We start from the raw sequence: 26,446 nt of genomic DNA, 5'->3' as shown, positions 1-26,446 counted from the left end.
TTAACCACATCTGGGTATGTGGTCATAGGTTAACACTACATGTAGTGCAGTGCACTTTTATGTGCAGCAAAGAAGTGGCCTCTTTAAAAAATTTAATTAGATCTATTGTGCATAATTGATTTTTTTTTTAAAGTACAAGATATTTTGAATCCCTCAAATCAGTTGTGTATCAACACGTTTACATTAAAAATGGGTTCAAATCCTTTTAAATCACTATTTTGAATCAATTTTGTAGCAAAACTGGGGTTCATCCTTTTAAATCTTTTTGTTGAATTCACTTTTACAGTAAACACAGGTTCAGAACCATCAAATTAAATTCTTATCACCACTTTTGTTGTAAACATATGTTCAAACTTATCGAATCAGATGTTTTCTTTTTGGTTTTAATTGAACATGGTTCAAACCCCTAAAATCTGATTTTTATCATCACTTTAGAGTAAAAAGAGCTACAAAACTGATTGATGTAAACATAGGTTCACTTTTACAGTACACATTGGTTTAAATCTGTTAAAACTGATTTATAACATCACTTTTATAGTAAAGATGGATTCAAACACCATAAAATCCAATGTTTATGATCACTTTTTTTAGTAAAGATGAATTTGAATATCTTGATTTGAATTTTATTGTTCACTTATTGCAGTATTACACTATTGTGAACATAAGTTCAGCCCTGGACCTGCAAAACCAGCCAGGCTGGATGTGTCTTTAAAATGAGTATCAGTGAAACACCTTCATTTCCTGGATTAAACAACAATATTCTCGCTCAGCTCTTGGCTCCACCCCCTCAAATAGGCACTTTGTCTGTGGGTGTAACCAGGAAGTGATGACTCATGCTGTAAAGTAGCTTTGCACTCAGACACTCAGACTGGTTTTCAGGGAGAGGCAGTTACACTGGGACTTGTGAAATGGAGCAGGAAGGAGCTGATCTGTACGGAGAGACCTTCTCCTGTTCCATCTGTCTGAACCTCCTGAAGGAGCCGGTGACCGTTCCCTGTGGACACAGCTACTGCAGGACGTGTATCAGCAGCTTCTGGGATGGAGAGGCTGTGAAGAACAGCTACAGTTGCCCTCAGTGCAGAGAGGCGTTTACACCGAGGCCTGTCCTGGTGAAAAACACCATGTTGGCAGAAGTAGTGGAGAAGATAAATAAGAGCAGACGTCACGATGCTCCTGCTGTTGAAAGCTACGCTACAGCTGAAGACGTGGCCTGTGATTCCTGCACTGGAAGGAAACTGAAGGCCTACAAGTCCTGTTTGGTGTGTCTGGCCTCTTTTTGTAAGAAACATCTTCAGCCTCATCATGAATCTGCTGCATTCAAGAGACACAAGCTGGTGGATCCATCTGAGAAGCTGCAGGAGATGATCTGCTCTCGTCATGATGAGGTGATGAAGATCTTCTGCCGCACTGATCAGCAGTGTATCTGTTTTCTCTGCTCCATGGATGAACATATAGGCCACGACACGGTTTCAGCTGCAGCAGAAAGAACTGAGAAGCAGAGAGAGCTGCAGGAGAGTCGAGCTGACATCCAGAAGAACATCCAGGACAGAGAGAAAGATGTGGAGCTGCTGAAACAGCAGGTGAAGACCATCAACGTCTCTGCTGATCAGACAGTGGAGCACAACGAGCAGATGTTCACTGAGCTGATCCGTCTCCTCGAGGACAGAAGGTCTGAGCTGAAGAAGGAGGTCCGATACAAGCAGCAGACTGATGTGAGTGCAGTCCGAGATCTTCAGGAAAAGCTGGAGCAGGAGATCAGTGAGCTGAAGAAGAGAGACGCTGAGCTGCAGCAGCTCTCCCACACTGAGGATCACATCCAGTTTGTCCTCAGCTACAGCTCCCTGTCAGCGCTCAGTGTGTCCACACACTCCTCCATCATCACAGGTCCTGAGAACTGCTTTGAGGAGGTGACAGCAGCTGTGTCGGAGCTCAGAGAACATCTCCACAAAGTCCTGATGGAGGACTGGACCAAAGTCTGTCACACTGTGGAGAGAGTGGATGTTTTACAACCAGAGCCGACGAGCAGAGCTGGATTCTTAAAGTATTCACAGGAAATCACTCTGGATCCAAACACAGCTTTCATTCTGCTCAGTTTATCAGAAGGAAACAGAAAAGTAACAGTAATGAGAGAAAATCAGGATCATCCTCCTCATCCAGACAGATTCACTGATCATTGTCAGGTCCTGAGCAGAGAGAGTGTGACTGGACGTTGTTACTGGGAGGTGGAGTGGAGAGGGAGAGGAGTTTATGTAGCTGTTTCATACAAGAGTATCAGCAGAGCAGGGATTGGACATGAATGTGGACTTGGTTATAATAACAAATCATGGTCTTTAAACTGTACTACAAACAATTACACATTTTATCACAACAACATCATCACTACAGTCCCAGATCCTCATTCCTCCAGGATAGGAGTGTACGTGGATCACACAGCAGGTATTCTGAGCTTCTACAGCGTCTGTGACACAATGACTCTCCTCCACAGAGTGAACACCACCTTCACTGAGCCGCTACACCTCGGACTCTGGTTTTACTATGTTGGAGATACTGCTGAACTCTGTAAACTTTAACACACACACACACACACACGCGCGCCTGCGCGCCAGGCACATGTATAGTTTGTGCTTTGATTCTGTAAATCAGTTCTATTGTCATAAAATATGGTTTTTAGGTTTCTCTCTCTCACACACACAATGTTTTTTTCTTTTATTCTGTAAATGTATTTGTACAAAAATAAGGTTTAAGGTTTCTCATGTAAAAAATAGTCAGTATTTCGATTTTATTTTGTAAATCTGTTCATGATTGATTGGTTTTTAGGTTTCTCACACACGTACGTTTATTTTTTCATTCTGCAGGTTTATTTTTTTGTCGTTTCCCCCCGAGAATAAAATCATCTGTAACCAATAAAGTGAATAAAGTCATTGTTATTGTTGTGCTTTTACACCTTGAATGATAGGATTTTAAACTGTAATATACAGTATATAGGTTATTACACATACACACATATATAAATAGAGAGATAGCAGTGCTAACCCAAATACAATATTACAATTATGCCGTAATTGTAAATGTAATTGAAAAACATCCGTTGCTGTTGTAATTGGTCTGAAAATTCTACAAAAACTGTCATTTACAATTTAATTATGCAAAAGTAAAACTGAGGAACTATGTTACAGTTCTATGTCTCACACATACAACATCCATCCATCTTCTCCCGCTTAGCCGTTTCCGGATCGCGGGGGCAGCATCCTCAGTAGGGAGGCCCAGACTTCCCTCTCCCCGGCCACTTCCTCCAGCTCTTCCGGGGGGACCCCGAGACGTTCCCAGGCCAGCCGAGAGACATAGTCTCTCCAGCATGTCCTGGGTCTTCCCCGGGGCCTCCTTCCGGAGGGACGTGTCCTGAACGCCTCACGAGGGAGGCGTTCAGGGACCATCCTAATTAGGTGCCCGAGCCACCTCATCTGGCTCTTCTCGATGCGGAGGAGCAGCGACTCTACTTTGAGCCCCTCCCGAATGACTGAGCTTCTCACCCTATCTCTAAGGGAGAGCCCAGCCACCCTACGGAGGAAACTCATTTCGGCCGCTTGTAACCGTGATCTTGTTCTTTCGGTCATGACCCAAAGTTCATGACCATAGGTGAGGGTTGGAACGTAGACCGACCTGTAAATCGAGAGCTTTGCTTTTTGGCTCAGCTCCCTTTTCACAATGACGGACTGGTGCAGACTCTGCATCACTGCAGACGCCGCACCAATCCGCCTGTCGATCTCTCGCTCCATCCTTCCCTCACTCGTGAACAAGACCCCGAGGTACTTGAACTCCTCCACCTGGGGCAGAACCTCATCTCCAACCCGGGGAAGGCACTCCACCTTTTTCCGGTCGAGAACCATGGACTCGGATTTGGAGGTGCTGATTCTCATTTCGGCCGCTTCACACTCGGCTGCGAACCGATCCAGTGAGAGTTGAAGGTCACGGTATGTTGGAGCCAACAGGACCACATCATCTGCAAAAAGCAGTGATGCAATACTGAGGCCCCCGAACCGGACCCCCTCAACGCCCTGACTGCGCCTAGAAATTCTGTCCATAAAAGTTATGAACAGAATCGGTGACAAAGGGCAGCCCTGGCGGAGTCCAACCCTCACCGGAAACGATTTCGACTTACTGCCGGCAATGCGGACCAGACTCTGACTGCGGTCATACAGGGAACGAACAGCTCCTATCAGGAGGTTCGATACCCCATACTCCCGGAGGACCCCCCACAGGAATCCCCGAGGGACAAGGTCAAATGCCTTTTCCAGGTCCACAAAACACATGTGGACTGGTTGGGCAAATTCCCATGAGCCCTCAAGGACCCTGCTGAGGGTGTAGAGCTGGTCCACAGTTCCACGGCCAGGACGAAAACCACATTGCTCCTCCTGAATCCGAGGTTCAACTATCCGGCGGACCCTCCTCTCCAGTACCCCTGAATAGACCTTACCGGGGAGGCTGAGGAGTGTGATCCCTTTATAATTGGAACACACCCTCCGGTCCCCCTTCTTAAAAAGGGGGACCACCACCCCGGTCTGCACTGCCCCCGATGTCCACGCGATGTTGCAGAGTTGTGTCAGCCATGACAGCCCCACAACATCCAGGGCCTTGAGGAACTCTGGGCGGATCTCATCCACCCCGGACCCCTGCCACCGAGGAGCTTTTTAACCACCTCGGCAACCTCAGCCCCAGAGATAGGAGAGCCCACTCTCGGGTCCCTGGGCCCTGCTTCCTGATTGGAAGGCGTGTCGGTGGGATTGAGGAGGTCTTCGAAGTATTCCCCCCACCGATCCACTACGTCTCGAGTCGAGGTCAGCAGCACACCATCCGCACCATACATAGTGTTGACGGTGCACTGCTTCCCCCTCCTGAGACGCCGGAGAGTGGTCCAGAATCTCTTCGAAGCCGTCCGGAAGTCGTTCTCCATGGCCTCACCAAACTCCTCCCATGTCCGGGCTTTTGCCTCGGCGCCCGCCGTGGCTGCACTCCGCTTGGCCCGTCGGTACCTGTCTACTCCTTCTTCAGCTTGACGGCATCCCTCACCCCCGGTGTCCACCAACGGGTTCGGGTATTGCCGCCACGACAGGCACCGACTACCTTGCGGCCACAGCACCGATCAGCCGCCTCAGCAACAAAGGCACGGAACATGGCCCACTCGGACTCAATGTCCCCCGCCTCCTTCGAGACATGGTTGAAGTTTTCCCGGAGGTGGGAGTTGAAGCTCCTTCTGACGGGAGACTCTGCCAGGCGTTCCCAGCAGACCCTCACTATACGTTTGGGTCTGCCAGGTCTAACCGGCATCCTCCCCCGCCATCGGAGCCAACTCACCACCAGGTGGTGATCAGTTGACAGCTCCGCCCCTCTCTTACCCGAGTGTCCAAGACATGCGGCCGCAAGTCCAATGACACGACTACGAAGTCGATCATCGAACTGCGGCCTAGGGTGTCCTGGTGCCAAGTGCACATATGGACACCCTTATGCTTGAACATGGTGTTTGTTATGGACAATCTGTGACGAGCACAGAAGTCCAACAACAAAACACCGCTCGGGTTCTGATCAGGGGGGCCGTTCCTCCCAATCACGCCCCTCCAGGTCTCACTGTCGCTGCCAACGTGAGCATTGAAGTCCCCCAGCAGAACGAGGGAATCCCCAGAAGGAGCACTCTCCAGTACTCGCTCTAGGGAATCAAAGAAGGGTGGATACTCCGAGCTGCTGTTTGGCCCATAGGCACAAACAACAGTCATGATCCCTACCCCCACCCGAAGGCGGAGGGAGGCTACCCTCTGGTCTACCGGGGTAAACTCCAACGTACAGGCACTAAGTCGGGGGGCAAGAAGTATAGCCACCCCGGCCCGGTGCCTCTCACATTGGCGACTCCAGAGTAGAAGAGAGTCAAACCCCTGTCGAGAAGGCTGGTTCCAGAGCCCTTGTTATGTGTCGAGGTGAGACCGACTATATCTAGTCCGAACTTCTCCACCTCGCACACAAGCTCAGGCTCCTTCCCCGCCAGAGAGGTGACATTCCACGTCCCTAACGCTAGCTTCTGTAGCCGGGGATCAGATCGCCAAGGCCCCCGCCCTGGACGACTGCCCGATCCACATTGCACCGGCCACATATGATCCCTCCTGCGGGTGGTGGGCCTACGGGAGGGCGGGCCCACATCGTCCTTTCGGGCTCTGCCCGGCCACCAGGCGCTCGCACTCGAGCCCCAACCCCGGGCCTGGCTCCAAGGTGGGGCCCCGGTAGCGCCAATCCAGGCGACGTGAACTGCCTTTGTTGTTTAATGTACATATATGGCTATTGAACCGCTCTTAGTCGGACCCGTCACCTGGGACCTGTTTGCCTTGGGAGACCCTACCAGGGACATTAAGCCCCCGACAACATAGCTCCCAGGATCATTCGAGTACTCAAACCCCTCCACCACGTTAAGGTGGCAGTTCATGGAGGAGACACATACAACATTATTATTAAAATATGTTTCATGTAAATTCATAAACGGCTCATTAAATGTATTTGAACTTTAGTAATTGAGGATGGAATTGTAATTGACTTTCAGGGGAAAAATAATAATTATAATTTTAATTGTAATTGGGAAAATGTCATCGTAATCATAATTGAGTTGTAATTGAACATGGATAATTGGAAAAAATGCAATTGACCCCAACCCTGCTTTGTGTTCCCCAACCTTTATAAAGGAAACAAATAAAACCTCCATGAAGTATTAAAAAATAAATAAAAATGTTTTATTCTTTCGTATGTTCCAGAATTTTTACTTTGAAAAATTGTCACTTCCACTTTTGCGCTCACGCTTCCTTCACTTCACTGCTTTTGATTATTGTTGAAGCGAGGGTGTGCAGACGCCTCCACAGATTGTATTTAGTGCGTGGGAGTCACGTGGAAGGTTCCTCCAGGTTCCCTCTTTATTCTGTGATCAAAAATGGAGGTCCAGGCTCTCACCTTGACATGGAGCTCCAGGTGCTGCTCGAATAGAAATAGAGTTTCTGGAAGTTGGTGAACTGAACGTCCTGAACACTGAACTACATGTAGTGCAGTTGAAGTAAATGTCTTAAGTTATTTGTTTGTAACTATGACTCCTATTGTTTCTAGAAGTGTATAATCTAATTTATGCTTTGGATTACAAAAATAGGGAACTTAAAACGGCAATAATCTTTACTAGTGAATCGTAATAGTTGTAGAATCAGAATAAATCATAATTGTAATATAAATCAAAGCGTAGGTTACCGTCACAGCCTATGGGGCGCTGATTGTAAAGTTACACATGCTAAAATAAACAACTTTTAGTAACATTTCTCCAAAAAAACAACTGTTAAAAAAGTATGTGAATTTTACCTTTGACCAGATTTACAGCAATGTCCATGAAATATGTGATATTCACTTTGTAAAAATATGTCAATGTTAAATCTAAATGTTAAATGTTACATCTTAATGCTAAGTGTTAAATGGAAATCTACACTTTAAATCTAAAATCTAAATGCGAACTGATAAATTCAAATATTAAAAGTCAAATCAAAATCTAAATGTTACGGGTGAAACTAACTATTAAGCTAAAATGCAAATTCACCGGAAGTACCAAAATAAAGTCTCATTGACGCAAACGAGCGCTATTCATAGTCTACTCAGATGGAGTGAAAAACTTCTATATTTGTAACTGCTACTGAAAAGGAGAGTACTTTAAATAGGGTACATGTCATATAAATGCTTTAAATACGTGGAATAAATAAATATCAATAAATAAGTTCATGATGAGCAAAGTTATAAAATATTATTACAAAATGTGTGAGAGTAAATTCCTCCTCCGACGGTGCCGCGTTGTCCGGGCCGTTCCTGAACGCAGCTCCAGACGGTGCTGCATGGTCCGAGCCGTTCCTGAACGCAGCTCGTGTCTCCGCGCTGCATCAGCTGCTCTCTGTTTGTTTATTTGTTGTTTACCGATTGTTTATTACGCATGGTCTCAAACACCAAGCTTGGTTCTGTCTTCGCGGAGCTCGGTTCTGTTTTGCGGAGCTCCGGCGGAACGAGTGATGTAATGTTGCGCCCCCACGGACTGATAAGAGGGGAGAACATGCATGAAAGGCGGAGGTATGAGCACGTTGTCTTCATCTCCTCTAAAGATTTTAATTAGTTCATTGAGTTGTGTGAAACTTCAAGCAAATCCCTGTTAGAACCTCCTTTTGTTACAAGCAGCCAACGAGGTATTGTATTTTTGTAATTTGATTTCTTTCTAAGTGTTTATTGATGCAAAACAATGTCTGACGTACTGTATTATACTGTATTTTTCTAAGTTCTCACGGCGTGGATGGTGTGTATATGCAAGAAGGAGGCATCAATAAACGCCCGTTTTCCAAAAAAGAACTTTCCTGTGTTGCCGTGTATCGAAAGGAGTTACAATATTTCTTTGTCTTTTAAATACTTTCATAAAGTTGTCATGGCTTTTTCTTCAAATCTAAATTAGAAAAATAATCACACATTTCCCAGAATTCCCTGAAGTCTCCTGTTTTTCACAGCAACGATAAAGCATTTAAAAGAAGTCGCACAGTCCGACTTTTTAACAGCCGTCGCCACGGAAACACACCCACCGAGCCGCACCCTGATTGGTCCGTTTGTGCCGCGACACACGTCAGTGTTTCTTCATATGAATTAAATTATTTCTTCAGCGTCTTTTTTCAAAAACATTTTCAGCTTTTTTTTCTTTCTCTGTAGCATCATCGCTCACATTGTGAGTGTAACAGCTAAAATCACAGATTATGTCCTTTCACCCTTTAATTGACTTATTTTATACTTTTTTCAGCATAATTTTCCTCTCCGTAGCTGCGTTTATAGTTTCAACGATTAGTTTCATCACACTTTCAGTCCATTTGCACTCGGAAGGCACTGATTTCCATTGGCCGGAGCCGAGTGATGTCACGAGGTTGTTGTTGCCGGCCAGAATTTGGCTCGTCGTCGTACAGCAGAGTGAGACTCAAGCGACGGATGGAGCGAAACCAAAGAGGAGAGAAAAGATTGTCCAGATTTACCTGCAATAATAACAATATTATGTAATAAAGTAATAATGAAAGCTTGGAAAATATCCTAAATAATTCTAAAAGTTTTAATACTCTTAAAACCAAAAAATGATCAGATTTATAAACATATTTGTTGTTGTTAAAATGTCACTTTTATCTTGTAATGCAGATATCTACCAGCAAAATCCTGTGTTTTTCTTTTAGATTTATTTTTCCAAGTATTTTTTTGGGGGGGTTTCATTAATATTCTTACATATATTCTTCTCAAAGTGCATACAACCTATTTTTGAAATTTCCTAAACACAAAAATTTCACACACTTTACAGCAGACATGGGCAAATGGCAGCCCTCGGTCTAATTTTATGTGGCTTCTAAAGTAAACGTACAAAACGACAAAAAAAAAGAACACGAAAGCAAGAAATAAAAAAAAAAATGTAAATATTTGCATTGTTGCAGGAAAATACAGTAGAAAAAAAGAAAAACACAGAAAATACTTTAAGAACACAAAAAACTACCACAAAAATTAACAAAAGGACAACAGTAATAAACAAAATCACTCCAAATAACACAAAATGACAACGAAAATACACAAAATGACAAAAAAATATGCAAAATTACAGCAAAAGTACACAAAAACACAAAACATGACTCTGCAAACCCACAGTACTAACAAACAAGCAAACGACAACACAAATACACAATATGACTCCAAAAAACATGAATTTTACAGGAAAAATACACAAAAGGAAAACAGAAATGCACTAAATGCAATCATTATGAGCAAGACAACATCAAACAGACAGAATGACAAAAAAAACACACAAAATTGATTTAAAAACTGTTGTTTCCTGTGTTAATGTTTAGATTGGTCATTATTCTAAATGCTGACATGAATGTTGATAATGTGGCCCTTTCATCTAAACAAACACATTTTTGTGGCTCCTGCTCTGATAGTAGTTGTCCACCTCTGCTTTACTGTAGCTTCTTTAAAGAGTTCCTGATAATAAGTGTGTGCACCTCATCTTGTGGCTCCATTTGCATGTTGGCGGAGGATGAGGGGCGGAGTTACAGTCAAAGCCCTTCCGGTGTAGAAAGAGCGCCACCTGCTGGTAAGGACTTCCTGATTCCTGTTGCTGTAGGTTTTGGTAAAGTAACACTGCTTATATTTGATGACTTTCTGTCATTTCTCGTTCACACTTTCAGAATCGTGGGCTGACGTTAGTTTCTCACCTGCACGTCGTCCAGCGTCCTCATGTTAAGCAGGTGAACGTCACACGGAAGTGACGAGCGAGCGGCAGGAAGTGACTGAGCTTCAGTAGCTGTTGCTAGGGGCAGTGTTGACGTCATGGGGAGGGGGGCATTGGGGGGCAGTGCTCCCCCAACTGTCCTCCTGTGTTTATATATCATTAAGAAAAAAAAAAAGAAAAAAAAAAAAATATATATATATATATATATAACATTAAGGAATCCGTGTACCCTTCGTTTTTTAGTTATTCTGTTTTAAAACCAAATAACAATAACAAATAAACAGTGTGGTTATTTTGTTTTTCTGATTTAAAACCAAAACAGAAATACAGAAAAAACAAAAACCAGATAAACAGTTTTTTTTTAATTATTATTATTATTTATTTATCATTATTATTATTTTTATTAACTTGTTCTGTTTGTGTGATATTTATGGAGAAATTAGAGTGAGAACTGAAGTCCGCTGCACCTGGTTTCCCTCTTCAGGTCCTGGACCAGGTCTCCTCACACGATAGGACTGTTTAGGATTATTTCAGCAGTTTTCTGGTCGTGCTCATGTTTTTATTTATTCTGTGGATGTTTTAACTTGTAAAATGCTGCTCACGTTTATGTTTTGTTTTTTTTTTGTTACGGTCCAAATAGTATCCACTGTAGTGGATGGTTATTAACTGTGAGGCTGGTGTGAGGAACAATAGGTGTTAGAACTTCTACTATTTGACACACAAAAAGAAAAAAGCTTATTTTTTAGGATAGTAAAAAAAATTATATATTTTGCACGTTATAAATATCGCTAACAACAGCCGTCAACACACACGGAAGTTGATCATAAGAAATGAGACGCACCAGTAGATTTATTACACCACATATGTGCATGTTTTACGTAACATTCATTCTTTGGTTTTTATTCATTTATGTATTAATAGCGTTTCAATTCACCAGTAATGTGAACTTATGCGTTGCTTCTTTTTATGTCCGGACCGGGAGTAAAAGTCACCAGATTATCTGAATACTATTTGGATTGTAACACCAGCATTAATAACTCTTTAACAAAACGTCATAGACACACAAATGACACCTCTGTCATCACTGTGAGGTGGACAACATGATACAAGATCATTTTTATCAAACGTAGCAGAGTAAAAGTCCGTCTGTCGGTTGTTTTGTGTGATGAGATTAAAACATGAAGCTGTCGTCCTAGTTTCCCTTAAATATCCAAATATAAAACAAACAGAACCAGATTTAATTTTAAAACAGAAAAACACCGCTTATTTGTTTTTTATACTGAAAATCCAACCAGTTATTTCAATTTTTCCGGTGTGTGTGCGTGTGTGTGTGTGTGTGTGTGTGTGTGTGTGTGTGTGTGTGTGTGTGTGTGTGTGTGTGTGTGTGTGTGTGTGTGTGTGTGTGAGCGACAAGTGTTGGACAGGAGCTCCGCCCACTTCCTATTAAACATTTCTTAAGTATTATTTAAATCTGCAACACACTTTTTTTGTAGAGTTTAACAAACCAACTTTAGATTTTCAAAAATAGATGTTGAAAACACACATACAGTATCTCAGAAAAGAAGAAAAAAATATTTTTTTTCCCACTATTCTGAATAAAATTAAAACCTTTTTTTTTTTTTATTGAACAAACCACCCAATGATAACAGAGTTTTTTTTTAAACAACTTAAAATGTAAGTTCTAAATTAATATGCACAATAGAGTTTCTAAACATTTTATACAGTATATAATCTTTTTAAAACATGAATCTATATATTTTCCTGTGCAACATACATTTCACAGCATGTTTGTAAAAAGAAAAGTTCCTTTCAAAATAAAAAGGAAGTCCAATATGAGAGACATTAATTATTTATTTTTGACCAGCTGTCCACAACCCATGTTTGGGTTCCTACCCACCAGTTGAGAATTGCTGATTTAAATGTCGTTCACCAAGCCCCGCCCCCTCACTTGTCATTTAAACTCTAACTAAGTCCCGCCCCCTCATCTATCTTTTAACTCATTCACTGTCAGCCATTTTAGAGCATTTTGACTGATTTTTAAAGACCCACAGAATATTTTGTACTATGACAATCTAAAATTATTCTGAAAGATTAGGCTCTCTACTTTCATCAGAAAAAATTATTTTGATTCTAGCGTGTTTTGTTTTTCCTTAATCAGCAGTTGAATAAGGTAAGTTTTACAAAAAATGCCAGTTTTTAAGACTTTTAATGGCAAAATTATTATTATTTTGTTATCTGGGTCAGAGTTGTATGGTTTCCTTACCGTATATTGGCCTTCTGGTAAGTCCCCTAACCCCACTTCCAGTCTCCACCCATGCAAAAAGGCGTTTCAAATTAAAAGTGTGTTTTATCATTTTCATGGATTTCAATGACATATACAAGCAGTGAGAAAACTCCATGTTCCGTGATTTCTAGACAGCCCATAACAAATGACATCATGCCCCAGTCCGCCTCCTTTGCGTCAGACCGCCTTCATTGACAGACTACGCGCTTTTGGTCTACTTACGTGTGGTGGGCGTGTCAGGAGCCTGGAGAATACGTGCAGGAGAGAATCACGTAAAAAAAGCGCTTAAACCCAGATGGGAGAATAAACTCCTTTGTAAGGCCAAGTCCATATGTAAAACTTCAACCAAATGACTTTTTCAGTTATTTTGCTAACAAACACACAAACAAGCAATAATAAAAAAAAATGCTGGTACTTATATGTTTAACGCTTGTCAGAGGGGCCCCTATAGGGTATGCTTGGGGCACAAGCACACCCTAGGATCGCCACTGCTTAAACCCCATACCTGAGCCCCGCCTCCTTACCTGAGCCCCGCCTCCTTACCTGTTGTCTTCTAGCAGCAGATGATAAACACTGGGTGTCAGCTTGTTGTCAGTGACTCCCTGTCCCAGTCCTCAGTTATCATCCTGCTGCAGCCGTCAGTCTAACACCAGCTCCAGCTCACCTGTGCACGTAAAGGGGGTCAAAGGTCACAAAGGTGAAAAGATGGAAGATAAAAAGAAAAATAAAACTAAACACTTTTAAAACCTTTGGTTATCAGACTGGTCGGTGCATGTTGTTGCGTCACTTGTCATGAAGCTTTACCAGTAGAGAATCACTGGTTTAGAGGTTTTGGTGCCACTGATGGTGCAAGTCTCATCTGGGCCTTTTGTACAAAGACTTGTGTGAAAAATGGTGTGGAAAAAAGTGTACGTCTCAATCCAGAGATAGGCGTAAGCTTGTAAAAATCCCCCCTCTCTGCGATGGTCCACGCCCACATTTACATATTAAAATCATATTAATATGAGATCGACACTGGGATTCCTCTCAGCAGGATCAGAAAAGGCTGCGTTTTCACCACCAGTAACACAGGAAAGAAGAGAATTTTAAACTTTTTAGGCCGACAGTAAAATGTTTGATGGAGATGATTCAACAGTGAAGATACTTGAAATAAAATAAACATTAATATAGACACACACAGTTTGCTGAAAGCTTGACTGTGTGTGTGTTAAGAAGTGGGAAGCGGATTAAGGAAGAGACGGAAAACGTCATCTACTACTAATAATAATGATGATAAAAAAATAAAATAATAATAATAATAATAATAATAATAATAATAATAATAACAAGAAGACATAATCATCAACATCCCCCACCAGATTGGTTGGCATTAAAACTCACAACCTTTTCCTAAATGTAATAAATCTAATGATTTTAATGTATACATGAAAAAATATTATCACATCAGAATATCAAACCATCTTACTATCCTAAACAAACGGACGGAGCTCAAACCTATATCCCCCTTTCCACTTTGTGGTGGGGGATAATAATAATAACTAGAACTGCAAGCACTTATGAAAGGGGGCCAAGCCTTCCAGCACGACTCGGCCCCCAGGTTTTGTGGAGCTCATACAATTACATCACAAAAGATGACTGGCTTGGGGCGAGCGTCAGGACACAGGCCAACGAGAGATTTGCAGTGAACAAGTTGATATAAAGTTTATGAAGGTGTGATTTAAAATGTGAAAGTTACCGGCCAAAATATGTTTGTACCCATTATAGCGCCACCTAGTGGTGCACTTTTTGGTATGGGTGGTCTGTGTGCTCTTCTATATATACCCTGTACATTTCACAGCCCTCAACATAATACTTGAGCTGAGATAAATGTTTGTTGTTTATGTTGTAATAAGCCACGCCCACTTTGACCAATCACGATTAACTTTGAGATATGGCCTCAGGAGTGACCCAAGGTCATACCTACCAAATTTGATAAAAATTGTTCTTGACATTTAAGAGATATAAATGTCCCATATTTGCAGCGCCCCCTAGTGGCCTACATTATTCAAATGTGGTTCATACCCCCACAGTCACATGTCAATCAAGGATCTCAGATTTGGTGTTATTAGCATTTATTTTGACCGAGATATGCACCAGTTTGTGTTTTTAGTTTTTAGACTCAGATCTTACATTCAGCATCAGATCAAATCTATCACAAAAACATCTTCTACCACCTAAAGAACATCTCCAGAGTGAAAGGTTTAATGGATCAGAAAGATCAGGAGAAACTGGTCCATGCTTTTATCTCCAGCAGACTGGACTATTGTAATGGTCTTCTGACAGGAATCCCCCAAAAGAGCATCAAACATCTACAGCTGGTTCAGAACGCTGCAGCTCAGGTCTGAACCAGAACAAAGAGGTCAGAACACATTAGTCCAGTTTTAAAGTCTTTACACTGGCTCCCAGTCAGCCTCAGAATAGACTTTAAAGTTCTGCTGCTGGTGTATAAATCTGTGAATGGGTTTGGTCCAGAATACATCAGTGACATTGTAAGTGCCATAAGGATACTATTTTAAAAATAGTAATATTTGTGTTTAAATATTAACATTTTTTGGAATGACATGTTTATGTTTATCATAATTCATATGTTTTATATTAGTTTAAAATGCATAATTTAGGGATGTGCTTGTGTGTTTAAAACGTTTCATATTTGCTGACTGTGTTATGACGTCACTCCTAACTTTTAACGGTGATTGGATGTAACTTACGTCAATCATGTGTTTTTTGAGCCGAATAAGTGATGGAAGCAACACAGTCTTTTGACCGTGCTTCAGATTTTGTAATCCTTTTCTTATTTTGTCAACTAAAAGGTTTAAAACAAGAAGAAGCTTGTCATGTCTGGTCGCTCGCGTCAGAAACGTGGTGTTAAAGATTCGGTTTACACGGTGGTACATGAGAGGAACGAGCCGAGTGCCACTACATAAGTCAAAAGACTAGCTAACGAGCTACCGCGCTGCACGGCACGGTGTGGATTACGTGACTGGCTGCGCGCTGCAGAGACACAGGTGCATGAACGGATGCTACTGTGACGTGTTACCAAGACAAGGTACGGTGAAATCCTCCTTTAAAACTCGTCTGATGTGAGACCTGACGTCATCCCTGCATGAAAACGGAGCTGAAAATACCTCCGTGAAAGTTCTTATTGCAAGCCCTGAGTTAATAATTGTGGAGTTTGGAAGCATTTAAGAAGTTGTTTTGCACTCGTTTTATGAAGAAAAGTGACTTTGAAACAAGGTGCTTTAAACTTTTGCATACAACTAGCTCCTTCTCTGCAATATTAAAATGGATAATGAAAAAGGGTTTGGCAGTGTGAATGATGCAATGGAGCAGGGAAGACACCGCAGGCTGACAGAAAAAGGGTTGGAGGAGAATTTGAACAGGTGCTTAGCACAGAGAAGAAAAAAGTTTGCAGCTTTGTCAAGTAAATTAAAAGAAGAGGAAATGTTGATGGCAGATGCTCAAAACGTTGAAATTGTAAATGATGCTATGGAAAAAGAGTTTGCAATTTTTCTCAATGAGTTTTGTTGCCTCAATAATGATGTTGTCAGTTTTCTTTCTGAAGATGAAAAAACGGATGATCAGGAGAAATGGTTCGAACCAAAAATGGCAGCCATTAGAGACTTTATGAAAACAGTTAAAGCATGGATTGCAGATGTATATGAATCAGTGCTGAAAAACGGTTGTGACATGGAAACAATGCAAGATTTTGTAAAACCAAGTGACAGTGTCTCACAAGCTGGATTCAGGGATGCTGAACACGCACAAACATGTGGTTCACAAGTCAGTCAAATAACAACATCATCACGACTGTCATCAACACGTATTAAACAAGAAGCAGAGCATGCAGCACTACTTGAACGTGTTGCTGCACAAAAGAAAAGACAACAGCTTGAGATTGAAATGGCTAAACTTAAGTTCGCAAAGGAAGAATTCGAGATGGAAACCGCTTTGGCAGAAAGCAGCGCAAAATTAAAAGTGTTTAAAGAGTACGAGAGTACAGAAGATGGTTTGAGTAGCCATGTAATAAAACAAAAATCACAAAGCATGAACACAAAAGACACAAATACGGCTGCGCGCTCTCCAGCAGACAGAGCAAGCCTTCATGCACCATCAGGAGTGTTTCAAACTGTGGCTCCTCAGGACACAATGAATAATGCGCAAATAAAAAGAGATGATGACATACTAAAGGTTATGGAAAATCAAAATGCAATTACTGAGCTACTGGTAAAACAACAGAAGCAGTCTCAGCTGCCAATGAAGGATATTCCTGTTTTCAAAGGTGACGCGCTACAATATAAGTCATTCATCAGAGCATTTCAACATTCAATAGAACAAAAGACAGACAATGATCAAGATAAACTCTATTTTTTGGAGCAATTTACAGCCAGTGAACCTCAAGAGCTAGTTCGAAGCTGTGTTCACATGTCATCTGATAAAGGATACCGTGAAGCTAAAAGATTAATTCACAGACATTATGGGGACGAATTACACATCGCCAGCGCTTACATTGATAGAGCATTAAAGTGGCCACAAATTAAGGCAGATGATGGAAAGGCATTGAGCAACTACGCAATGTTTTTGGTTGGATGTCACAACACTATGGAGGACATAGAATATTTGGAGGAGATGGACAATCCTACCAATTTACGGACAGTGGTGTCCAAACTTCCCTACAAAATGAAAGAACGTTACAATAGAAAGAAGCTTACAATATTAAAGAACAAAAAAATGAAAGAGCAAAGTTTGCCGATTTGGTTAAATATATAGACCGCCAAGCAAAAATAGCATTAGATCCCCTCTTTGGTGATATACCGGACAGTCGAACATCTCCAGCTGGAAAATCTGAGCAAAAAGAAAAACATTATGCTAAAAGAGAGGTCCGCGGAAGCAGTTTTGCAACTAATGTCTCAGCTGAAAGTAAACAGTTTCCAAGTACACGTGTAAAGACAGCAGACTCAAACAAAGTAGAAAGTGCATTTGATAAACCATGTCTGTACTGCCAGCAATTTCACACTTTGGCTTCGTGCAACAAAATAAAAGGTCAACCACACAAAGATCGCTTGGAGTTTTTGAAGTCAAAGGGCCTGTGTTTTGGATGCTTAATTCCGGGTCATCTCAGTAAGTTCTGCAAAAGAAAACTAGAGTGTAAGGACTGTGCATTAAAACATCCAGATATTCTACACATTGCAAAATCAGAAGGCACTGTTTCACCTGAAAGGAATGGCGGAGTAAATAGAAACTCAGCTGAGAAAAGCAACGGTGTTCGTGGAACTGAAGTATCGTGTGCTCAGGTTTCTATCCAAAAAGAGTCCTGTACCCTCACGGGGGCCGGGGAATCTGAATGTGTGCTGCCAATAGTGCCGGTAAAAATTAAATCAAAGAAAAGCAACAAATATGTAGAAACATATGCTTTTATAGATCCAGGAAGCACAGCAACGTTCTGCACAGGTGAACTTCAAAGGAAGATGAACGTTAAAGGAAAGCCCACACAAATACTGCTCAGCACCATGGGTCAAAACTCACCTGGAGAACAAAAACTTATGAACAGTTATGTGTTATCAGACCTGGAAGTGTGTGGACTGGAAGAAAACAGGTATGTCGACCTACCCAAAGTGTACACACACAGCAGTATACCTGTTCACACCTCCAACATACCTAAACAATCAGAAATTGAGAAGTGGTCTTATCTTAAAGAAGTAAGTCTGCCTGAACTGGATGCGGGTGTAGGCTTACTCATTGGATCAAACTGCCCGAAAGCCATGGAACCGTGGCACATAATTAACAGCAGTGATGGTGGACCGTACGCAGTGAAGACGGCTATTGGGTGGACTGTTAATGGTCCCATGAGAAAGGAACTTGATGACACAAAGAGCAGAGCACCTCAATGTTCAGTGAATAGGATCTCTGTAATGGAAATTGAGAAGCTGTTGATCCAACAATATAACACAGAGTTCATCGAACATAGCTACGACGACAAAGAAGAGTTGTCCCGAGAAGACAAACAATTTATGCAATCTGTGCATGAAACAACAACTCTCGAGAATGGACATTATACGATTGGTTTACCATTCAGAAACAAGAGGCTTCAAATGCCTAACAATCGCTGTGTGGCAGAACAGCGTATTGACAGCTTGTTCAGAAAATTCAAGAAGGATCCTGTGTTTTTCGAAGATTATAAATGCTTTATGGACACTATCCTCAGCAAAGGTTATGCTGTACAAGTCCCAGCTCATCAATTGAACCGTGAAGACAATAGAGTGTTCTACATTCCACATCATGGGGTGTATCACCCTAAGAAACGAAAATTAAGAGTGGTGTTTGACTGCACGGCTTCATTTAAAGGACAATCTTTGAATGGCGAATTACTACAGGGGCCGGATCTAACCAACACACTGGTCGGTGTCCTCTTGAGATTTCGTCAGGAGCCAATCGCTATGATGGCAGACATCGAGTCGATGTTCTACCAAGTGAAGATACCAGAGGAGGATGCTGATTTCCTTCGTTTTCTCTGGTGGCCCAACGGCAAATTGAATGAGCCTATTGAGGAATTTCGGATGACGGTGCACCTCTTTGGAGCCACCTCCTCACCAAGCGTCGCTTCCTACGCCCTGAAAAGGACAGCAAGAGACCATGAGGCTATCGCATCCTCAGAAGCTGTACAAACCGTCCTGCACAACTTTTATGTAGATGACTGTTTGAAAAGTGTAGCTACAGAAGATGATGCAGTGATATTGGCAAAAGATCTACGCACTTTGTGTGCTCAGGGTGGTTTCACTTTAACCAAGTGGACAAGCCATAACAGGAAGGTGCTGATGTCCCTCCCGGAAGAGCATAGAGCCAGTGAAACCAAAGACTTGGATCTAAGCCATGATGCTTTACCAGTTGAAAGGGCTCTTGGAGTACAGTGGGACACAGAAACTGATAGCTTCACCTACAGCATGAAGCTGCAAGACAAGCCAATGACAAGAAGGGGCCTTCTATCTATTGTGAACTCCATCTACGATCCGCTTGGCTTTCTGGCTCCAGTCGTCTTGCCTGCTAAACTAATACTGAAACAGCTATGTAAAGAGCAACATGGCTGGGATGAAAACATCAAAGAAAAACACACAGAAAATTGGTTAAGATGGAAAGACGACGTAACCCACCTCTCTAATTTCCATGTAAAAAGATGTATCAAACCTTCTGACTTCGGAAGCGGTACAACAGCGAGACTGCACCATTTTTCCGATGCCTCAGAGTATGCCTCAGAGTATGCATATGGAACAGTCTCTTATCTACTACAAGAAAACAAGCAAGGAAAGAAACATTGCTGCTTTTTGATGGGAAAAGCAAGAGTTGCACCACTCAAACAAGTCACAATTCCACGGCTCGAGTTGACAGCAGCAGTTACCGCGGTGGAAGTAGACAAGATGTTACGTCAAGAACTTCAAATTTCATTACAACCATCTATCTTTTGGACAGACAGCACAACCGTGCTCAGGTACATTGACAGTGAAAGTGCTCGGTTCAAAACATTCGTTGCCAACAGAGTCACACTTATCCGAGAAGCAACAAAGCCTTCCCAATGGAAATATGTTGGAACATTAGAAAATCCTGCAGATCAAGCTAGCAGAGGCCTCAGGGCTAAAAGTCTGTTAAAAGGAGGAACATGGATTCAAGGACCAGACTTTTTGTTAAACAAAGAGCGTGACTGGCCAACTCAACCTGTACAAAGAAAAGAAGGTCTTCAAGATGACCCAGAGGTCAAAAACACGGTAACGGTCAACACAATCAAAGCTGAAGAAAATGTGGAACCTATGAGCAAACTGATAAACTATTACTCGGACTGGCATAAACTAAAAAGGTCAGTTGCCTGGATGTTAAAGCTAAAGAAGACCTTGCAGCACCTAAAGAATGAAAGAAAAACGTTCTCAAAGGCAATCAGTGAAACTGAAAAGGAACCGCAAAAGCAAAGGTCAAAGTTAAAACATCACATTGAAAAATGTCGAAAAACAAAACAAAACTCAATCACCTTGGATGATCTGATTGCAGCAGAAGCAGAAATAATTCACTTCAGTAAAAGACAACATTTTGAAGAGGAGATTAAAGCTTTAAAAAGGGGCAACCAAGTCAGTTGTAACAGTCAGCTCCGCAAACTAGATCCGATTCTTCAAGAAGGCACTTTGAGAGTTGGTGGAAGACTCAATAAGTCAGCCATGCCAGTAAATGCAAAACACCCAGTTATACTCTCTAAGCACAGTAGAGTTTCCACATTGATCATGACAGACATACACCAAAGAACAGGACACTGTGGACGAAGTTATGTCTTGGCACAACTAAGGTGCAAATATTGGATCCCTCAAGCCAATTCTGCTATTCGGAAGTTAATAAACAAGTGTACAGTGTGCCGCAGGAACAACGGTAAAGTTGGAGAGCAAAAGATGGCAAACCTGCCCGAAGATCGCCTTTTGCCCGATAAACCGCCTTTCACGAACACTGGTGTCGATTACTTTGGACCCTTTGATGTGAAGCGAGGGCGCACTACAGTAAAAAGATATGGCGTACTGTTTACTTGCCTCACTCTCAGAGCAGTACATATTGAAATTGCCGATAGCCTGGACACAGACTCGTGCATCAATGCAATTCGACGTTTTATAAGCAGAAGAGGTCCACCCACCATCATGCGCTCTGACAATGGCACGAACTTTGTTGGCTCAGACAGGATGATGAGAGAGGCTATTCAACATCTGAACAATGACAAGATCGAAAGATTATTGCAACCAAAAGGAATAAAGTGGATATTCAACAGCCCTGCAGCTTCCCATCATGGTGGGATTTGGGAAAGGCAGATTCGTACGGTCCGAAGAATAATCAGCTCGCTGGTGAAAGAACAAACTGTGAATGATGATTGTCTTCAGACCATCATGTGTGAAGTAGAGAGCATTATCAATGGCAGGCCACTCACGAGCATCTCAGATGACGTAAATGACGTTGAACCTCTCACACCGAATCATTTATTGTTGCTGAACTCACAACCCAACATGCCTCCAGGGAGCTTCAGCAAGGACGACTCTTACACAAAAAGGCGATGGAAGCAAGTCCAGTATCTCACAGACTTATTCTGGACAAGGTGGACCAAGGAGTACCTTTCTCTTCTCCAAGAACGTCAGAAGTGGTCGAGTTCAAGAAGAAACTTTGTGGCCGGAGATGTTGTACTGCTAGTCGACAGTTCTTCTCCACGCAATTCCTGGCTTATGGGGAGAGTGATCGAAACACTACCAGATTCCAGCGGCTTGGTGCGCAGAGTGAAGATCAGAACCAGGACCAGCACCTTGGAAAGACCCATTACCAAACTGTGTTTGTTAGAGGAGGCAGCGTCGGCAGAGAAGCCTGCAGAAGACTAAGTGAAATGAGGAAATAAGTTTGTTTTACATATGTTTAAGTTGAACAGTTCATGGACATTATGTAAGGTTTTAAATGCAAATGTTTAAGTTTCAATTGTTTAACTCTCCAGTATTAAACAATTGGGGGCCGGGTAATGTAAGTGCCATAAGGATACTATTTTAAAAATAGTAATATTTGTGTTTAAATATTAACATTTTTTGGAATGACATGTTTATGTTTATCATAATTCATATGTTTTATATTAGTTTAAAATGCATAATTTAGGGATGTGCTTGTGTGTTTAAAACGTTTCATATTTGCTGACTGTGTTATGACGTCACTCCTAACTTTTAACGGTGATTGGATGTAACTTACGTCAATCATGTGTTTTTTGAGCCGAATAAGTGATGGAAGCAACACGGTCTTTTGACCGTGCTTCAGATTTTGTAATCTTTTTCTTATTTTGTCAACTAAAAGGTTTAAAACAAGAAGAAGCTTGTCATGTCTGGTCGCTCGCGTCAGAAACGTGGTGTTAAAGATTCAGTTTACACGGTGGTACATGAGAGGAACGAGCCGAGTGCCACTACAGACATGTTAGTCAGGTATGAACCCAGCAGGTCTCTCAGATCTATGGACACAGGTCAGATAGTGGAGCCCAGAGCTCACAGTAAACATGGTGATGCTGCTTTTAGTTGTTATGCTGCAAAGAAGTGGAACAAACTGCCAGCAGAGCTGAAGTCAGCATCACATGTGAACATTTTTAAATCAAAGTTAAAGGCACTTTTTTTCTCTACTGCATATGATTGAGAGAGAGATTTTTAGTCATGTTGTTGATGTCATGATGATTTTACTGATGATTTTAATTGATTTTACTGATGATTTTACTGATGATTTTACTGATAATTTTAACTGATTTTACTGATGATTTTAAATGTTCTTATTGATTTTAAACAATTGAATGTTTTATCATGTAAAGCACATTGAGTTGCCTTGAGTATGAAATGCGCTATACAAATAAATTTGCCTTGCCTTTATAGCTCGCTAGAAAACTTTATTCGTTAATAAAATGCGCATATTTTGACCGAACAAAATTATTTCCTCAACTTCAGATCAGGTCCAACTAATGACACTACGTGCCAAGTTTCACGCTGATTGGACAAAACCCCAATGAGGGGTTAGAAAAAGTAGGTTTTGCAGTTTCGTGATTTTGCGCCAGCAAATCTCAAGGCTGAAATGGGCGTGGCCAAGCTCGGCTGATTCAGTGCTAATCAGGGAATCTGTGGATATGAGATTTTTGAATGTGTGACATACGGTGTGGGAGTTATAGGCCAAAACTTGTTGACCTTGGTTATAGCTCCACCTGCTGGCAGACATATGTGAGTGTCGAACTCCGTATCTCCCTTCATATAATCACAAAATATGATGTTTGGATCGATCAGGCTTAATATTTGTGTCTCTGTCCTCCATCTGATCATCAAACAGGCTGTGAATGTGTAACAGATAAATGTGACTCAGTGAAAAACGCTTTGACACTAAAGCATCTAAAGTGAAGTCTGTTCACCGATACTTCAATCGATACAATCCCACCACGACACAGACACAAACACGCACGCATCGGTCTGTCGGTCGCAGTGAACAGTCATGTGTGAATGTATTGTATTAGTTTGGTAGTATACCTAATAAATCCTTGAATCTAAAGCATCAACTATGTAGAAACATAATTACACCACCTCAGTAGGCCATAGGCTAGCTTTTCTACCTGAAGTTTTGTTCCAAGAAATCAGAAATAAAATGTTTTTACATGTTCTGAAACAATAAAAAAACACTATACCTTTAAAAAGTTTCCACACGCAGAAATCCTGCAGTTTTTGAGCAATTAGAATGTAAAAGTGGAAATATTTGACGTGTGCGGCATAATTTTGAAGCTCATGTGACCTCGTTCTAACCAATCACAGGACTGATTGGTAGTGTTGTGTTCAAGACCACACTATCCGAGACCAAGACTTGCCCGAGACCAGAATGCACCGAGACCAAGACAAGACCAAGACTTTCGGGAGCCGAGACCGAGTCAAGACCAAGACCATAAACATTTTTTTTTTCAATTTAAAAAAATATATAAATAAATAAAATTATGACAAGGTTCAACAGTTAAATAACATTCTCTCTTTAATTTTAGTTTATTTTAAATACATTTGACGGACAAAAAAGGTGCCTGCAAAAAATTAACTAAAATATTAAAACTACTACTGCTACTGATAAATTCACAATTATTCTACATATTTGAAAACAAGATTTTTATGTCAGCTGAATGTACAGCAAGTCTTTAAAAGTATTTCTGCCAAGAAATAATGATTCTTGATTCTGATTCTTTCAGTTGTTCAGGTTTAACAGGTCACAGAGTTCACAAGATAATTTTTTAGTTTGAAAAAGCCTTTACACAGGTTATTTTATTAATTCACTTAGTTCATATAGTTTAATTTGGTTGCTGTAATGTAACTAGGATATTCAATTAACAAAGGTTTCCAACTGGAACTGTAAAAGTGAAACTTTCTGAAATAAAACTACAAACAAGTTGTCATCAGTGTAAAAACATAGAGCTACAGGTAGATGTGAAACTAAATAAAACAAACAAACCCTGGAACAGTCATGTGACAAATTCATCAATTGTTCTTGTTGAGAATTATTATTATTATTCTGGATACAGTGGAAACAGAAACTATAAAAATAATTATATTGTGAACCTGTTTATATTGTGGGGAACATATTATATACATAAATGTAATTGGAGTCTAAAGACACAAAAAAAAACACCACTTTAAAAGATAATAGACTAATATAAGACCTCTTTACAGTTATTTGACTCATTCTGTGATGCGCGGCGATGACGCGCTGGTGACGACATAATCCAAGATGGCGGCGGCCCGGACTACAGCCGATATTATGTAATAAAGCCTTAAAAGACATGGATATAATGAAAAGAGTGGATGGACAGATGCATAAACATGCAGACTTTCACACGGACACACAAGGACTTATTAAACACACACAGACTTATTAAACACACACGGACCTCAGTAAACACGGTAAAAGGAACAGGCTTCCTCGCGCGGCTGGCACTAGGACCCAGAAGCAGAGTAAGTGCGTCACCTATCCATCCTTCACAGACTGTAATATCATCAGTTTATCATTTTACCAGTTATTAGAGCTACTGTCTTTACCAGGGAGATAATATTTATTACTGGTGATTGTTTTCTTGAGTTTTACTGGGATTTTTACCGGTGATTAGTTCATATCTCCCTTCTGCTCCGCGGTCCAAACTGACACCGCAGCCACACACACACACACACACACACACACACAGTCACATTAAGGAAGGTTGCGGTCATTATACAGGGTGGATTAAATAATGACTAAAGGATTGTTTTATCCCGTTCTTCTCCGTGTTATTATCACATTATAAAAAAGGTTAAAAATAGCAGGAATTAGTGCTGGTCTCGAACGGTCTTGACGGAAAATGCCGAGTCCGGGCAGCCCGAGTCCAAGACAAGACCGAGTCAAAATGCTTCAGAGACCGAGACAAGACCAAGACCTTTAAAATTTGGTCTTGGGACCAAGACCGGTCTTGACCACCACAACACTACTGATTGGTCAGAACTAGGTCAAAACCCAGTATAAACAGTAGGGATGTAACGATTAATCATAAGGCAGTTCAAAATCGATTCATAGTTATCACGATTGATATCGATTTTCTGAAAATTGAATCGCAGTACTTTTTTTAACCACAAGTGTAGGTGGCGGGCGGAGTCTGCTAGTACTTTCTTTCTGGCCGCCTTCTACTCTTAAATATGTTAATAAATGATTCATTACCCCTTTAGCACCGAAAGAATATCTGTAATAATACTTGAATGTCTGTAAAAGTCACGTTTTTCTATTAGCTCTGTCTGCTAGCATAGCTTCTCTTCTTCACTGCAAGATATCTGCATGTCAACCGACCACTGGGTTACCAGTGCCCTCTGCTGGTCCAAACAAATATGACGTAAATTAGTGCAATCACGTTTTTTTTTTTTTTTTTTAAGTTCAATTGTTAAGGCACAAAATACATTTTCAGTTGCACTTTTAAAAGAAAAATAACTATTATGCAGTTTTGCTTTGTTTATTATAGAACCAGAATTTAAATTAATAGGCCTCATTTTCATTTGTATTATTCCTTTATTTATTTCATTCAAGATTTATTTTTTAGTTAAATTGCATTGTTTTGAATAGTTTATCAAGGAATTCTTTTGACAATGAAAAATAAAAGTAAAATAATACAGTATTTTCTAGTTTTTTTCCCCCCAAAAAAATTTGTCTACAGTCCCATTTTGTAAAATAAATCGTGAGAGAATCGTATCGTGAACCCAGTATCGTGAATCGAATCGTATCGGAAGTTGAGTGAATCGTTACATCCCTAATAAACAGTGATGGCG

The 26,446-nt window shown here is 41.2% G+C and overlaps 1 protein-coding gene and 1 long non-coding RNA gene across 2 annotated transcripts; one reads left to right on the top strand and one right to left on the bottom strand.

Annotated features, from left to right (window-relative positions):
• Positions 1–868: 868 nt before the first annotated feature.
• On the top strand, positions 869–25,337 carry LOC114473129 (E3 ubiquitin/ISG15 ligase TRIM25-like). Its single transcript, XM_028462541.1, has 2 exons — positions 869–2,589; positions 25,310–25,337. Exon 1 carries the CDS (start codon positions 909–911, stop codon positions 2,568–2,570), a length of 1,662 nt encoding a protein of 553 aa, XP_028318342.1. The 5' UTR covers positions 869–908; the 3' UTR covers positions 2,571–2,589; positions 25,310–25,337.
• LOC114473130 (uncharacterized) lies at positions 8,930–10,374 on the bottom strand. Its single transcript, XR_003675219.1, has 3 exons — positions 10,278–10,374; positions 10,065–10,174; positions 8,930–9,059 (listed from the first exon to the last, which is right to left on the bottom strand). It is a non-coding gene; the product is annotated as an uncharacterized LOC114473130 (long non-coding RNA).
• Positions 25,338–26,446: the final 1,109 nt, after the last annotated feature.

Source organism: Gouania willdenowi, chromosome 12 (genome assembly GCF_900634775.1).
Source record: "Gouania willdenowi chromosome 12, fGouWil2.1, whole genome shotgun sequence".
Taxonomy (NCBI): Eukaryota; Metazoa; Chordata; class Actinopteri; order Blenniiformes; family Gobiesocidae; genus Gouania; species Gouania willdenowi.
This window is presented reverse-complemented; position numbering and strand designations above follow the sequence as displayed.

What these genes read in the sequence shown, in the direction of transcription:
- LOC114473129 (XM_028462541.1), top strand. Translation starts at nt 909, where the DNA reads ATGGAGCAGGAAGGAGCTGATCTGTACGGAGAGACCTTCTCCTGTTCC.